Source organism: Chiloscyllium plagiosum, chromosome 36 (genome assembly GCF_004010195.1).
Source record: "Chiloscyllium plagiosum isolate BGI_BamShark_2017 chromosome 36, ASM401019v2, whole genome shotgun sequence".
Taxonomy (NCBI): Eukaryota; Metazoa; Chordata; class Chondrichthyes; order Orectolobiformes; family Hemiscylliidae; genus Chiloscyllium; species Chiloscyllium plagiosum.
Genome location: NC_057745.1, coordinates 2,715,043 through 2,732,301, shown reverse-complemented (window position 1 = coordinate 2,732,301; position 17,259 = coordinate 2,715,043). Strand labels below are relative to the sequence as shown.

The 17,259-nt window shown below is 44.5% G+C and overlaps 1 protein-coding gene across 18 annotated transcripts in view; it reads left to right on the top strand.

Moving 5' to 3' along the window:
- The window catches only part of LOC122540892 (transducin-like enhancer protein 3), a 73,826-nt gene extending 57,407 nt beyond the window's left edge, over nt 1-16,419 (top strand). For all 18 annotated transcript variants that reach the window (XM_043677158.1, XM_043677155.1, XM_043677156.1 and 15 more), the window contains 6 exons: nt 765-1,014; nt 4,329-4,576; nt 6,029-6,176; nt 9,193-9,343; nt 12,517-12,593; nt 13,778-16,419. In XM_043677158.1, coding sequence (XP_043533093.1) covers nt 765-1,014; nt 4,329-4,576; nt 6,029-6,176; nt 9,193-9,343; nt 12,517-12,593; nt 13,778-13,885 — 982 coding nt within the window. In that variant the 3' untranslated portion in view covers nt 13,886-16,419. The remainder of the gene's footprint in view (nt 1-764; nt 1,015-4,328; nt 4,577-6,028; nt 6,177-9,192; nt 9,344-12,516; nt 12,594-13,777) is intronic.
- Nucleotides 16,420-17,259: the final 840 nt, after the last annotated feature.

The following is a 17,259-nucleotide window of genomic DNA, read 5'->3' as shown; positions in this document are numbered from 1 at the left end:
CTTCCTAACCTGCAATCTTCTTCCTGACCTCTCCGCCCTCACCCCCACTCCGGCCTATCACCCTCACCTTATCACCCTCACCTTGACCTCCTTCCACTTATTGCATTTCCAACGCCCCTCCCCCAAGTCCCTCCTCCCTACCCTTTATCTCATCCTGCTTGACACACTCTCCTAATTCCTGAAGAAGGGCTCATGCCCGAAACGTCGATTCTCCTGCTTCTTGGATGCTGCCTGACCTGCTGCGCTTTTCCAGCAACACATTTTCAGTAATGGAAATAGGTGTAAGGTAGAAGAAGCATTAGCAACCTGTTCTGTTTTTTTTCCTTTTTCTTTTTCTTTCTCTTTCTCTTTTTCTCTTTTTTTTTCTTTTTCCTTTCTTTTTCCTCCCAAAACCTCCCCTGCGCACCAGCACCATCCTAGTAGTATGTTATCGGAACTTGGATGTGCTGTTGGCGCTGTGGGAACAGCAATGCATCTCATGAGAGGATTGGATAAACATTTTATTAAAAATGACTGACGGACTGACTGGGTTAGCGGACTGGGACTAATTGGGTAGTTCTAGCAAGGGGCCAGCACTGGTCCGATGGGCCCAATGGCTGTCCTCTGCACTGTAAGATGTCAGTCTGGAATGCTGACAGATTCTTGTAAATGCCTGTTGTGCGAAGGGAACTATTGTGCGCTTAGTGTTTAAAGCGAGAATGTTTCGCGTTTTTCATTTTTCTAAGCCTGTTATCTAATTTCTCTGGTGTCTCTCCCCTCCCCAGAGCGTATTCCTTTCACGTGAGTGCAGATGGACAGATGCAGCCCGTTCCCTTTCCCCCCGATGCCTTGATTGGGCCTGGTATCCCACGACACGCCCGGCAGATCAACACGCTGAACCACGGCGAAGTGGTGTGCGCCGTCACCATCAGCAACCCCACGCGGCACGTGTACACAGGAGGCAAAGGCTGTGTGAAAATCTGGGACATCAGCCAACCAGGCAGCAAGAGCCCTGTCTCCCAGTTAGATTGCCTTGTAAGTGCAACGGAGCTAGGCGCTGGACCAACTCCGAGTCGGGTGGGCAGGAGTTGATTAGATTAGATTCCCTACAGTGTGGAAACAGGCCCTTCGGCCCAACAAGTCCACAGCGACCCTCCGAAGAGCAACCCACCCAGACCCATTCCCTTACGCCTAACACTATGGGTAATTAAGCATGACCAGTTCACCTGACCTGCACATCTTTGGACTTTGGGAGGAACCAGAGCACCTGGAGGAAACCCACGCAGACACTGGGAGAATGTGCAAACTCCACACAGACAGTTGCCCGAGGTGGGAATTGAACCCGGGTCCCTGGTGCTGTGAGGCAGCAGTGCTAACTACTGAGCCACCTTGTCATGTGTCAGAGTTTTGAGGAGCTGTGCAGTTTGTGGGTGGGGGGAAGGCAGGGATTTCTGAATGTTTTATACAGAAGGGCGCATTCACCTTGACACAAGAAATCTGGGTCACCTACTGACAGATGTTGTTGGATTAGACGTCAGCATGTTCTGCGTATAGTGCGACTTAACATGTGAATGTACCACTGAGAGCAACCTCATTTGTGGGACATTGATGTTGCTGGCTGGGCCCAGTGTTTATTGCCCGTCCCTAGTTACCCCTTGAAGGTGGGGGTGAGCTGCCTCCTTGAATCGCTGCAGTCCACCTGCTGTGGGTTGACCCCAATGCCCTTAGGGAGGGAATTCCAAAGACTTGCATTCATATGCCACCTTTTCACCACCTCTAAACATCCCAAACATTTGCAGTCAATGAAATGAACTGAAACCAAAATAACTTTTGTTTCTTTTGCGCTCTTGAAGTGATGTCAAAGCCAACTTTTTTCTGTTTTCAGAGATTTTTCAGTTTCACTAACTCTTCCTTCAGGTGCTGTCGTCTCCCGTAGTAACAATACCTTCTGTATTTGTGGTGATGGGTCTGTTGTCCCTCAAAATATAATTTTGTAAAATTCATTGTTATTCTTTACCACTCCTCCTCTCATTAAACTTTAAAGTCACAACTGTAAGAAAAGCTTTTAAATTCTGACACACATTATTTCGTTGAGCACACACTTTGTTAAAAAACTTGTTAATCTTGAAGAAATTTATCTCCTCACTGAGCTCCTGTTTTCCTGGTTCCTAGTTACTTGCGTATTCTATGCTTTCATTTCTTCATACGCTCTCTCTCTCTGCCTCCCTCGATCGGCCAATCCCCCAGTTGGCAGCCAAACACCTTTTCCACCCTCCCCTGCATAGTCACACTCTTTCCCTTAGTTTCACATTTCCTTCGATCAGTCAGCACCTTCATTACTTATTTGGGCCTGAATTCATTCATGCTCCTGGTTTATTTTGAATGCTGGTTGTAATGTAGGAGATACAGCAGCCAATTTGCACATCGTAAGTTCCTAGGGACATCAGTGAGAAAACCATGAGGGATAAATTTTAGCCATGACACTGGGAGATCTCCCTTTCTCTGCAAGGCAGTCTAATGCTCATCTGAGGGGACGGCCGAGTACTGGGCAGCATGGTGGCTTGGTGGTTAGCACTGCTGCCTGACATTGCCAGGGATTGAGTTTGATTCCCACCTTAAGTGATTGGAGTCCACACTGTGTGTGTGTGTGAGTGACCTCCCATAGTGCAAAGATGGGCAGGTTAGCTGGATTGGCCATGCTAGATTTCCCATAGTATCCAGGGACATGCAGGCTGTGTAGATTCGCAGCGGGAGTTACAGAGATAGGGTAAGGAGTGTGGATCTGGGTGGGATGCTCTTTGAAGGGTCAGTGTGGACTTGATGGGCTGAATGGCCAACTTCCACACAATAGGGATTCATATGATTACTGCACAGAAGCATCTACCTGGATTTTGTTCAAACTCTGGAGCAGAGCTTGAGGCACAGTCTGGAGCCTTGAGGTGAGATTGTCACCCATGAAGCTGCTATTACCAGCTGGGCACTGGAGTGAGAAAACATTTAAATTATTCCCACATCAAAGAGTCACCCAGAGGAGGTTTACCAGAATGATCCCAGGGATGAAGAACTTGTCGTATGAGGACTCTGGATCTGTACTCACTGGGGCTTTAGAAAGATGAGGGAGGATCCGGTTTGAAACTCTCAGAATACTGAGGCCTGGACAGAGTGAATGTTGAGAAGATCTTTCCACTAGTAGGCGAGACTAGGACCCAAGGGCACAGCCTCATTGAAGAGATGACCCTTTTGGAACTGAGAGGAGGAGGAATTTCTTCAGCCAGAGGGTAATCTGTGGAACTCATTGCTGCAGAGGGCTGTGGAGACCAAGTCATTGAGTGTATTTAAGACAGAGAGAGAGAGAGAGAGGCGTTCCTGACTAGTAAGGGATCAAGGGGAGAAGGCAGGAGAAGGGGATTGAGAAACATATCAGCCATGATTGAATGGTGGAGCAGATTCAGTGGGGTGAATGGCCTCATTTTCCTCTATTTTATGGTGTAGATGGTAGCTAATTGGCTGACCCAGATTGGACTGATTGGCCTGAACCACATCAGTTTTGTGAACGATAGTTAACTTTCTGCAAGATGATTGTTACTGAACTTCTTGTTTTTGAAAGGAGAGCCTAAACAGAATAAATGTTGCTCTTATTGAATGCTGGGATAGTCAAAATCCTTTGGCCCTCTGAGCTGTGCCGTGCCGTTAATGTGATAGTCTTGGGCATCTCGAAATGACTTTAACTTAAGGTTTGATGATAACTGATTTAACCTCCCGAGATATCGTGGGGAAAGCCATTAGAGCATATGAGAGTTAGCAAACTAAACCACTTGGACATTTCTATGGAGTTCAGGAACCCAGTGTTTGGAGGAAAGCCCTCTCAGCTTTTCTAAGTCAGTCTTAGAGGCCATTCAGCCCGTTACACAGCTCTGATAGTGTCCCGGCAGGTCTGTACTTTTAACGGGATCTATTCAGCTGCAGCCTTTACTACCTGAGCCTAACTCTAACCAGCTTCAGTTTTGAAGTTTTTTTGAATACCTAAACTTCAACAGTTCCTCTTTTAGAAGGAAGATAGTTCCAGATTGATTGTTATGGAGGGTTTCCATTTTCCACTTCTAATCTGGGTTTATACTCCCTTTGACCTGGACTCTATACCTTCCTGCCCAGACAAAACCTTCATGCTTGTATTGGCTAGATTTAGTTTAAATTTAGTGTTTTACTGTCTGGCGTCAGACTTGACTCCACGACCTCATGATGCAGAGGAGTGCATGCTGACCCTTGCTTCGGTTGGGATGGGATGCCCTCTGTTTTGTGTAACGTGGTTGTTTGTCTCCCTCTGTCCCCCGCTCTGATTTTCCTCACAGAACAGAGATAATTACATCCGTTCCTGCAAACTCCTCCCGGATGGCCGTACGCTGATTGTGGGAGGGGAAGCGAGCACGCTAACAATATGGGATCTCGCTTCCCCCACGCCAAGGATCAAGGCTGAGCTCACCTCTTCGGCGCCTGCCTGCTACGCGCTGGCCATCAGCCCTGACGCTAAAGTCTGCTTCTCTTGCTGCAGCGATGGGAACATTGCTGTCTGGGACCTACACAACCAAACACTGGTCAGGTAAGGCTACTGGCTTGGTGGTTAGCACTGCTGCTTCACAGCGATAGGGACCCCAGTTCAATTCCAGCCTCTGGCGGCAGTCTGTCTGTGTTTGCATGTTCTCCCTGTGTCTGCGTGGGATTCCTCTGGATGCTCCAGATTCCTCCCACAATCCAAAGATACAAAAAAACCAAGGGGCAATTTTTTCACAGAGGGTGGTATGTGTATGGAATGAGCTGCCAGAGGAAGTGGTGGAGGCTGGTACAATTGCAACATTTTAAGAAGCGTTTGGATGGGTATATGAATAGGAAGAGTTTGGAGGGATATGGGCTGGGTGCTGGCAGGTGGGACTAGATTGGGTTGGGATATCTGGTCGGCATGGACAGGTTGGACCGAAGGGTCTGTTTCCATGCTGTACATCTCTATGACTCTATGTGCCAGTTAGGGTGGATTAGGTAAAAACAAGGGCTGCAGATGCTGGAAACCAGATTCTAGATTAGAGTGGTGCTGGAAGAGCACAGCGGGTCAGGCAGCATCCAAGGAGCAGAAAAAACGACGTTTCGGGCAAAAGCCCTTCATCAGGAATAGAGGCAGAGTGCCTGCCGGGTTAGGGTGGATTGGCCATAATGTTCTGGGATGTGTAGGTTAGGTGCATTAGTCAGGGGTAAATGCGGAGTAATAGGGTAGGGGAATGGATCTGGGTGGGATACTGTTCAGAGGATCAGCGTGGACATTTTGGGCCAAATGGCCTGTTTCCACATTGTAGGGATTCTATGATTCTGCTCTTCTATGGAGGTAGGGTAGGATGCTCTTCAGAGGGTCAGTGCCGATTCAATGAGTTGAATGGCCTTTTTTCACTCTGTAGGGATTCTGAGATTCCAAAATCACAACTTGTTTTGTACTGTTTGAGGTTTGTCATTTGTGCCTTGAAGGTCCCCCTGTGTGTGATAGTCTGTGAGTAAAACCAAAAGGACGAATGCCTGTCCTATTCTAACATTCAATTTCTCCAAGTGCCTCCATCACTCTATAGTGACTGGAAGGTTAATACGCTGGTCTTCTATTGGTCTGAGAATCGTGAAAAGGACAGGAATAAATGCAGTAGGATTTCAGAAGTAAATTGTGTTGGGGGTGCTGGGAGGGGGGGTTGGGGGAATTGCCACTTTTTTTTTGATCGATCACAATATAAATCAGAGAACGTTGGAGAAACTCTGGGTCTGGCAGCATCTGTGGGGAGAGAAACAGTTAATGGTTTGAGTCCAACCTGATTCCTCTTCAGAGCTGGAGTCCTTCAGCTCTGAAGAAGCGTCATGTTCGACTCAAAATGTTAACTGTTTTCTCTCTTCACAGGCACTGTCAGACCCATTGAGCTTCTCCAGCATTCTGTCTCTGTTTTTGGCTGTTTCTGATCTCGATCATCTACAGTTCTTTCCATTTTAAACTGTAATTAAAAAGCAATGACTTGTGTGGTTTTAGGCAATTTCAAGGGCACACAGATGGTGCCAGTTGTATTGACATCTCCCATGATGGCACAAAGTTATGGACGGGTGGCCTGGACAACACAGTGAGATCGTGGGACCTGCGAGAAGGAAGACAGCTCCAACAGCATGACTTTACCTCACAGGTGAGTGTCTGGCCATCAGTGGGGCTAACCTGGTCTCGTTTGTTTTTCGGGGGACAGATATTGGTTGGTTCCAAACCTGTCAACTGTTGAAAGAATCCATCAAATATGTAGAAATGTAATTTCTTGAAACTGTAGCCACTAACTTCCTCAGAGTACATAGTGTGCCTGGTTTGATGGTTTCATAATCCATGTTCTCACTAGCCTGGCACAGTGCTGTCACATTGATGTGTAATTTCAGTAATACACCGTTGTCTTGTCCCAGTCATTCTTGGGCAACAAAGGATTGCCTCCCCATTACTGTTAATACCAGGAACTGCCAATACATCACTTTTATCGTGGTGCTGATGTTTTACACATTAATGTTGAAACGCTGGTGAAATGCATTTAGCAATCCTTCAGTAAGCACAGAACAAGGAGATATCATTTGTTCTTGTTGGTTCTGGGACTCTACTTCCCTGCATTATCCTGCAATTCCTTTTGTTTTTTTTTGCATTGTGTTTGCCAGGATGCCAAGGGGCGTTAGACCTGTCAGAATGCAGTTAACACAAGCACCAACCTTTTTATCTACCTCTCCCACTGCCTCAGTAACAATCTGTGTGTTGAACCATATTGAGTTAACAACCCAGAAACAGGTGATATGGTCCTGCTGGTCTATCTGTGTCTGTGCTCCTACGGAGCTTCACCTTCTCAGCTTATCTATCAGGCATCCTTCCATTCCCTCCTTCGCCAAGTGTTTCTCTAACTTCTCAAATACATCTATGCTTTTAGCCTTAATGACTGCGTGTGGTCGTGAATCTGACACATCACTTGTCATCTTTTTGGGGCTGAAGAAGAAAGGGAAACGTGGACAAGTAGTTCCACCCTTCCATTCCTCTGTTTCTCTTGCCTGACAGAGGGCTGGTTAACTCCAGATGGCACAGGTTCCATTCTCGTTCCTGTCCTGGCTGATCTGGCTTGCAGCTTGTCTCCCTGTCCCAAGGGTTGGAAGGCAATGGGAATCTACCAATGACCTAATCAACCAAGAAAAATGGCTCTGGATGAAACATCAGCAGACAATGTGCCATCAGACCATGGAATGGAATGTGTAAAGTTGCACCTCACAAAGTACTTCATTGGCTTTCCAGCACTTAGACAGATGTTGGGTTTATGAAGAGAACATAACCTCATATAAATGAGAGCTTGTACCTTGCGTAGTTTAGCCCCTGTCTGTTGTTGTGCTTAACATTTGAGTTACTGCATTGAGGTAGACCCTTCATCCAAATGGTCTATGGCATGTTTGCCTGAGACATACCCACTCCCATGCCGCCTCTTACCCATCAGCATATCTCTCTTAACCCTTCAAGGTTTATCTAGATTTTCTTACAATTTCCAGCAAGACTGATCATTTTTGCAATAAATTCTAGTTTCCTGTTTAAAAACATGACAAAATTTCACTACTAAATACCTTTATTGCAACAGAAGACTAATCTAAAAGCACCATTGACTAAACATTTGACGCAACCGAAAACGCGTTTCACTGATATTTAATTAAAAGGAGTGTATAACTATTCAGTTTTCCTGGAAACAGGCCAAGCTTGTTCCCTTGCACCCAAAGGTTTCCTTTTCCTTTCTTAGCCAAGGAAACTTTTAATTTCAGAACAGCCTTTCATGGTGAGGGTTTCTCTCCCAGAGATCCTCCTCCAAGTACAAGTTAGAAAAATCTTCCAGCTCTGTTTGAATTCCTTGTAAATTTGATCTTTTTATCCCTGCATGCTGGATCACAGATTGCCTGTGGTTGCTACCCCCTTCTCCGATCCTGACTGACTTGACCTAGAGTTTCCATGATATTTTAGAAACTGTCCCCGACCCCCACAAAACCCATCTGCATGGCAACACAAATTATATGGGCCTTGTATCAAGACAGACATGCTGAGTAATTTTCCTTGAGACCGTGAATTCCAAGATAATGGAAGCACAATTGTTTTACAATCTGACATTCTCAGCACTTTATTGGGAGTTTGGAGACTCCATCTATCCACTGTGGAACACCGGTTACTGCCTCTGTCTCCCTAAATACCTGTACTTTTCTTCCCAGTAAATTGATCTGGGCCATCCAATCTCCAATAATTGAATGACCACCAGGCTTCATCAGGCAGACCTTAGAACATGTCTGACGATACACTTCCCCATCCCCCTACATTTTACCCTCCAATTTAAAGACAATCCCCAAAATAACTATCGTTTGAACCTTGTAATTAAATCAATCTTGCCTTTGAATCAATATACACATTCACTGGAATCTTTCCCTGCAGCAGTGAGTTCAAAGCGAGTTTGTTCAATGAAATTTCTCGTGGTCTTTCCACTGCATTGTAAAATAACTCCACAGAGTCACCCTTTATTTACACGTGCATTGTACCTGACACTGGTCTGACTTCCTCAGAGCTAGCTCTAGATGAACAGAACCTCCGAAACTCCTGTTTAGATCTGTCAGCCAGGGCTCCCCGATTGGGACTGTTAGCCTGGTCCAATCAGGGTACTTATTCTATGATCAGCTCGCTGACCTAGAATCACTATTGACATGTTTTTTGATTATAGTACTTTTTTTTAAACATACTTTTACATGCAGCGTTTTCCTTGTCAACCATAACAAACCCGTTTTTCAGGATCTTTGAAGACTTTGTCAGGCCAATCTACTGTCCTCCTAAAAAGGGAAGGCTGAACTTCATTCTGTTTAAACACTTTTTTATTTTTCTTCTGAGATGTATATCCTCTCAGTCCTGGGTCATCTTTGAGAATATTTTTCATGCCTTTGACAATGCTCTGATGATTGGCAACGTGGAGACCAGACTGATTCCATAGTGCAGCCTCTGCAAAGCTCTCTGTGAAAAAATCACCTGCTTTTTAATTCTAGTTTCCAGAACTTAACCACACTGACGCGATTTTATTTTAAACATCTTTTTTTAGCCCTGTGTATTCACCTGTTGTAGACTGCTATCAATAGTGGAAATCACTGAATTATCTTTGCTCCCCTGCACAGATCTTCTCTCTGGGTTATTGCCCCACTGGGGAGTGGTTAGCAGTGGGGATGGAGAGCAGTAATGTCGAAGTGCTACATCACACCAAACCTGACAAGTATCAGCTGCATTTGCACGAGAGCTGTGTCCTGTCACTGAAGTTTGCATACTGTGGTAAGTAGGAAGTTGCAATCTTAACTGTTATTCTCCTGAATTGTCTCCTGGGGTGAGTAAAACTATACAATCCCAAATGTAAAATAATGTGGCAGGGAGACATCACATGAAATAATGGCCATAACATATCCATATAGTTATACATGTGAATATATTCATACAGAAACCAATTTCATAATACCAAAAAGATGAAATTCATTCGGTATTGACAAATCTATGCATCAATTGTTTTCCAGGCCAGCTTCATAGTTGTCCAGTTAAAGGAAAGGTCTTATTAAAGCTCGAGAGGGTTCAGGATGTTTTCAGGTGCAAAAGGTTTGAGTTATAAAGAAAGGCTGGGACTTCCCTCACTGAAGCGTAGGAGGTTGAGAGATGACCTTTGACTTCATAAATGTCTGTGAGAGGTTTAGATACCATTAATGGGAGGTGGCTATTCCTAGGGGGCATACGTTTAAGCTAAGAGGAGAGAGATCTAAAAGAGACATGGGGGCAAATTTTTTTTTAACATAGTGGTTAATGTGTGGAATGAACTTCCTGAGGAAATTGTGACTATGCCCACATTTACCATGTTTAAAAACATTTTTATACAAGTACACGAATAAGAAATGTTTGGAGGGATATGAGCCAGGAGCAGGCAGGTAGGACTAGTTTAGTTTGGGATTATGTTTGGCACGGACTGGTTGGGTCTGTCCATGCTGATTGATTCTGTGACTCTGTAATATATAAATTCTACATTGAGTTTGAAAATGTCATACTTGATTCACAAACCGCAAGCTTAAACTGAAGTAAATCATGTGGGTTGATTGATTGGGTACGGTAGATTTGAAAGGTATGACAGTGAATAAAATGAGAAATAAAAAAAGTTATTTAAAATGTTGAAAAATAGTTCCATTGGTAAACAAAGATTCAGTGAAAATTAATCTCAGACTTACTAAGAAGTGATTAGATTAACAGAGCTGCCGCCTTTGCAGTATTAAAACAAAATCGGAGTATTGGAAGTGTCTGAAAAACCACCGAAAAGTTGATACCATGGGGAAACACAGGCTGAGATTGAACTAGCCAGTCACGTAAAAACAGACATCAAGAGCTTTTGCAAGTATTTAAACAATATAGAGCTAAAGAAAGTGTTTGTTCCTTTAAAAGCTAGGAAAGGTCGAACAATCATAAGGAATAAGGAAATGGCAGAGGTAATGAACAAATATTTTGTCTATCTTCACTCTAGAAGATGAGTTAGACACCAGAAATAAAAGGTAGTCTTGGGGTTAATACAAGGGCAGAAATTCAGGTTTTTTTAGCACAAGCAGCAAAAAACATTACTAGAGAAACCCAAGAATCTAAAATCTGATAAATCCACCCCTCTGTCTCACTCTCACTCTCACTCTCACTCTCACTCTCACTCTCACTCTCACTCCCACCCCCCAACAACAAGCCGCCTCCTTGGATTTCTGAAGCCGCTGGATAATCTGCTGGCTGAGAGTTCCAAATTTCCCTAGACTTTGGAGCAGCCCCAGCAGATTGGAAGCAAGTGTTGTACCAGTCCGCAAGAAGGGAGGGAGGGAGAGAGAAAAGAGGGGAAACTACAGACCAATTGTCATGGCATAAGTCTTCAGAAATGCACAGGAATCTGTTATTAAGAAAGATTTGCAATGCTTTCTGAAGTGTAGTGTTCAAAATTATTACATGTCAACTGGTTTATAAGAGAGTTCCTGTTTGTTTGACAAAACCATTCATTTTGAGAATGTAATTATTAGGGTGGATAAAGGGGAAACACTAGATATAGTATATTTGGATTTTCAAAATGAATTCACTGAAGTGCCATGCAAAATAAGATTTCATGGTGTTTGCATGATGTATTAGCTATTTGGATAATGGATAAGAAGCAGACAGTAGGGATAAATAGGGCATTGTTGGCTTGACAGGCTGTGTCCAGTGGAGTATAACAGGGTTCTGTGGTAGGGTCTTGGCTATTTACAATCTATAGTACATTATGCTTAATCTCCTTGCAAAATTACTAATGTTCCCTCCGCTTGCCAATGGCATTATGTTCAGCTCCCTGGATGAGTAAATCAGAGATTTAGAGTAATTCTGTCTGGACATGAATCAAAATCCTATCAGAACAGTTTGTGGAATTTGTATTCCAACAATAAAGCTGGCACATAGAGGTAGTCTCTGCATGATGGTGTCCATGTAGTTATTGTCACTTTGTTACAAAAACCAATCAGAATCAATAGTGTCCCATGGGGAAAGGAAATGTGCCGTCCCTACCTGGTCTGGCCTATGTGTGACTCCAGACCAACTGGATTGCTGTAGTGGAAGAGGGCAACTCGTCACCACAATTAGGAAATTAAATGGTGAATTGGCCTTTATTGCAAGAGGATTGGACTACAAAAATGAAAAGTTGCTAGGAATGTTTAGAACTTTGAGACTACTGTGCATAGTTTCAGTCTTAAAGAAACATACACCTACTTTTGAGATGGTTTGGTGAGTGTCCATTTCGACTAGTATCTAAGACGAGTTGGGGAGAAGGGTCTGATTCCATGCTGTATGACTCTGTTCTGAAAGGCTGCTTCCCCTAGCTGGGAATGTAGAACATGGGCGTAATGACATGATAAGCACCTGGTTAGTAGTGACCGTACAGAGCCGCTCCATGCTGACGCCTTTTCTGGTGTCTTGTCTAACGCAAATAGTGCCTCGAGATGAAATATGGAGACATTTCCTCAGGAAAAGAATTGAATCTTTTTAGAATTCTCTACCACAGAGTTCTGGAAGTGCTTTCATTGAATAGATTTCAGGCTGAAATGGACAGATTAATGGGCCCTCAACAATTCAAAGGATGTAGAAAATGGAGTTGAAGATGGGCCATGATGTATTAAATGGCAGAGGAGACTGATGGACCGAATGGTCTGCTCCTATTGGTGATGACCTTTTTATATTGGAGGCTTCTTGTCAAGATATGTTTCCCCATTTAGATGGAAGCACCATCCCTTTAATATCTGCCCCCATCAAACCCTTCTAGCTCACCTCCTGGCCTTCCCCCTCTTTAAATGCCTGTTGAGCGCATCCTGATGGGTACAAACTGGTTTGATTATTTACAGCTGTAATATCATTATAAATATAATAGATTCTTAAAAACTTGCTGTTGCTTTACGTAAATCATACTTGTTTATTTACAGGAAAGTGGTTTGTCAGCACTGGTAAGGATAACCTGCTGAATGCTTGGAGGACACCATATGGTGCCAGTATATTCCAAGTAAGTGTAAAGAATTTCTGATGTGTACTTCATTCTCTTAGTTCTTGAAGAGAGATGAGTCTTCTGTCATTCTTTTTTTTGTTTCTTTTTCTCAAAAAAAGAAAAGCAGGGAGAAAGTGAGGACCACAGTTGCTGGAGATCAGAGTCCAAACGTGTGGTGCTGGAAAATCACAGCTGGTCAGGAATGTTGATGAAGAGCTTATGCCCGAAATGTTGACTGTCCTGCTCCTCGGATGCTGCCTGACCAGCTGTGCTTTTCCAGCACCACACGTTTTGACTTGAAGCAGTTTAGCAGATCCTACAAGGGATCAATTCTTGTTTTGATGCTCATGAGTTACCTCCACCTCCACCATCCAAAAGAAAAATGCCAGGGTATGTGATTAATGAGCTCCTCTCTCATTGACCTGGAGCTGTTCAGTAGCTTAAGGGGGTTCCTCTGTTTGTGGATATCTTTCAATGTGTCACCGTATGACCCACCTCCTCGTTCCTGTCATTGACTGCCTGGCATACCCCACCCACCATCCCACAGGAAGGAGAGCTAGTTCTTTATCATCTGAATGGATGATTTCTGACCTCTGCTCACTGGTTTTAATTCTTCCTGTACAAAGAATTAAATTCCTTTTTGGAAGCTCCAGCTGTCAGCCAGCATACAATTGTGGAAGCTGCAGGCCAAATCTAGGGTTATAGGAGGGATTACGGCATTGTGGAAGGCCAGTCAGCCCATTTAAACTGTAAATGAAGGGTACAGTTGAAATCCTGGGCCTGGTGATGGTCACAGTCCATCTTCCCAATCGGAATCACTTGCCCTTTTCTGTTTTGGATGGAGGGCAGGGAGCTGTGTTTGCTCTGAGATGCCTTCTGCAGTTGAGTAGCCCTTTGTTTCCCTCCGAGAGGATTTATGAATGTGTAGATGATCTTTCCAGAAACATCTGATCCACCTAGGAGAGTGTTTAGTTGACCAACATTGGCAGAAAGCAGCAATGAGCTCTGCTAATCCCTTGTAGGTTATTGACTGCTTGTGGGCTCATTCTTGCTGGCCTCACCAAAAGGGCTGTGTGGAAAGGGTGGGGATATACCCACGCTGCTTACTACTATGACCTTGGCTGAGAAGGTTTGAAAGAGGAATGTCATTTGATTTCTTTCATGCTTCCATTTGTGCTAAAACTGTTTTCTTGTCCCTCTAGTCAAAGGAATCATCGTCTGTACTAAGTTGTGACATCTCCGCTGATGACAAGTACATTGTCACAGGGTCAGGTGACAAGAAAGCAACAGTTTACGAAGTCATCTACTGACGGTGGTGGGACTGAACGGCACTTTAAACTGTGGAGTTCGGGGACCGAGTCACTCTGGTTCAAAACACAGCTTTTAAAAAATGAACAGGGACGTATTTGGCATTGTCGTCAAGCTAACGAGGCCTAGTTAACTAGTTGTTTACTAGTTTCCAGACTTGTCTGTCTGGGAAATGCAGGACTTGCGACTGGAAGCATTACAAAGTCTGCCTCTGAACAAACGCTTGTGGTGGCCAGATGGAATCCGAGATATTTTGAGTTTTATAATTTCTCCAAGGTTGGTGTTGAAGACTTTCCTTTTCTTCGTTTAACCTGCAGCGGTAAATCTATTGAGCACAGAAAGCAGGATAGTCCTGCTGATAGAGACTGTGTGTGTGTGTGTGTGAGTGAGAGAGACAGAGAGCGAGAGCTTTTGAACCTCCGAGTGAAGCAGTGCTTCATTATCCTGGATGTATTACACAGTGTACTGTAAATATTTGACAGTGGGTGAACTTTTACGCCTGACCCTAGATGCGTCCAGTGACCTTCTGAGTATGTTCTCTCAGTCCAATGAGAGTGTGGCACCAGTTCCTCATCCAAGCTGAGAGAGGTTTGAATCTTTTTTTATTGCCACTGGAATCTGAAGCGAATTTGTTGGTTTGGAAAAGAATGGATGAGTGGCATTGGGGAAGATGGGGAGAGAGAAAAAGGCAAAACTTTAATAAAGTTGCAATTTTCTCCCATGGTCAATCAAAACATCAAGCATCTACTTTTGGTTCAAGTGCAGCGTTGTTGAGCAGCCCCTATTCTCCTCGCCCTCTCCCCTCCTGCTCTGACGCAGAGGGGCTGAAGAGATCGATCTGGAAAATGCAATGTTGGTGACACAGCTCAGGGAATCAGTGGAACGGATTCGAGTGACTTTTCCTTTCTCTTCTTAAATTTGCCTCTTGAATACAAACAGAAATTCTTTGGATCTCACTGATGAAGACTGTGGACTTTTCTGATGTGAATTTTGTAAATGTCGGCCAACAGGTTTTAACCCTTTCCCCACCCCAACACTGGTTTCTCCGCTTTGCACAATCTGATGCATACAGCCTAGGCTCTGTTATAGTCTGGTTCTGGATATGTTTAATTCCCAGGTCACCTGTGGCACAGTATTGCCATATTAAAATGTCTTGGTTATTTTTAATTTTAATTTTTGAACAGCAAGAATCTGATCTGGATAGTGTCTCCAAACTAACATGTATGTGTGCTGTTTCCATTCCTCCCTTTCAAAGCAATGATGGTACACTAGTATTCATTTTGATTTGTCCCAGTAAATACAGCTTCACAGAGCAGCGAGGATCAGCTCAGACTGAAGTTTCTGGGAAGGTGCATTTAGGTCTGGAGGAAGGGTGCTGAGCTCTGTATGGGGATGTGGGCCCCTCTCCGTGTATGGGGAATATGTGGGGAGGGGGGTTATGTGTGTCTGGGTGTATAAGAAGGGTAGGTTCAAGTGTGGGGGATGTATAACACTGCAGTGTGGTGTGTGATGGGTATGTGGTGCAAGTGGTGGTGGTGTGTATGGGGGTGATGGTGGTAGGTATATGGAGGGGCTGGTGCCTGTGGTGGCTGTATGGGTGGAGGGAGCCTGTGGAGTGCCTGTGATAGGTATATGGTGCAGGGAGAGTGTCTGTGGTGGGTATGTGAGCAAGGTGTCAATGGTGAGTATATTGCAGGGGGAGAGGGGTTGATGGGTATGTGGTGTGTATCTGTGGTTTGAATATGGGGGTGGGGGTGGGGGTGGCTGTGGAGAGAGCTTGGTGTGGTACCAATATCGAAAACCTGATGCCTGCATCCCTCAAGTTGAAGTCTCTACCCTTCCTGTAGCTTTGTCACTGCCCATGGTAGGAGAGGGACCTTTGTGATTCTCCTAGACTTATCATTTTTTGCATTATTTTTAATCCCCTTCCAATCCTGTCTCCTTCAGTGTAAGTTGCTGTGAGGTCACTATCAATGATTCATGCTGTAGCAACGAGACTGGGGTTTGGTGCGTGCTGTTCAGTGACAGTTGCTATTAGAATTCAATCTTTCGGCGCATTATGTAAAGTAGTTCAGTCCCTTCTCCATCTGAATCCTATAACCAGGGTTCTCGTCACCAACATTACTCGAGAAGTCAGTTAGTTTGAATGTGTTTCTAGTTTTGGTGAGCTAATGTTTTGCTGATTCATTTATTTCCCTTTTTTTTTCGCTGTAATGAGCGATTTATGTAAATGTTCACTAACTCCCTCCCACCTAATCCCAGCCCAAAGGTAATCTAATTGGCAGGACTTATTTTGGGTTTAATTTTTTTCTAATGCTTGTGTCAAAATTTTGTTTTTTTTAAGTAAACACAAAACTGAGCAAAAATGTACATAAATGTGTAAATGCTGGTGCTGAGTCATCTAGAAACCACTTGATAAGTCGGTGAAGTGTTTAAGTCAAAATCTTCAACACCGGGATATGTAGCAACTTAACTTTGTGATTTCAGAAGATGATGTACAGTTGTTAATACTTCAATAAAAGTTTTTTTTTAAAAAGCCCTATCTATATATGACTGGAAATCTGGTAAAGGTTCCAGAGATGTTTTGTAGAATTGAAACCAAGGTATTTCTTTCCTGTTGGCCCTTTTCTGTTTGAGCATGTGGATGGATTGTACGTTGAGACCAAAGACTGGCTAGTCATTTTGAACAGGGCAGGTTTGATGCCCTCACTCCCTTCTCCACCCACACCTCTAATGCCCACTCTCACCCTCTAATCCTTACCCAGCCACCTCCTCCACCCCTTTCTCCACCAACTCCGACTTCCCACTCTTCCCCTTTTTTGTCTCCCCCTCCCGTCTCCCCCTCTCCTCCTTCCCCTTCTCCTCGTCCTCAATCCCCCTCCCCCACCACACCTCCATCCCCCATTTCTCTTTTGTCACTTTCCCTGCCCGTCCCCCCACCACCAACTGCACATGTCCGATCCCACTCTCTGCAGAAGTTCCATGATCAATGGGACAGGATTGGTGTTGGTCAGGGTTTCTCACCAGGGGTTACTAACTCTGCATTCTTGGAAACTTCACCCCACTGTCTTCCCTAACAGTGGACCTTTTGTGGGGGTGGGAAGCACAGAGACTGAGTGAGAGCTCCGTTTTTTGGTGTGGGTGGCGTTGGCGTTGATAGAATGGGAACTTGATTTTTTAGGCAGGAGTGAGTGTGGGACAGAGTGGGCGGCATAGTGAGGTGGAGTGAGGCTGTGGGTGGGCATGGAGTTGGAGTGATGGGAAAACTGGCTGGGAGCAGGGCAGGGAGTTACCGAGGGGGAGGGGACTAGGTGGGAACAGGGGTGGTGCAGGGGAGTTTCGAGTCTTAAGTTGCATGCCCAAAGAAAAGCATTCC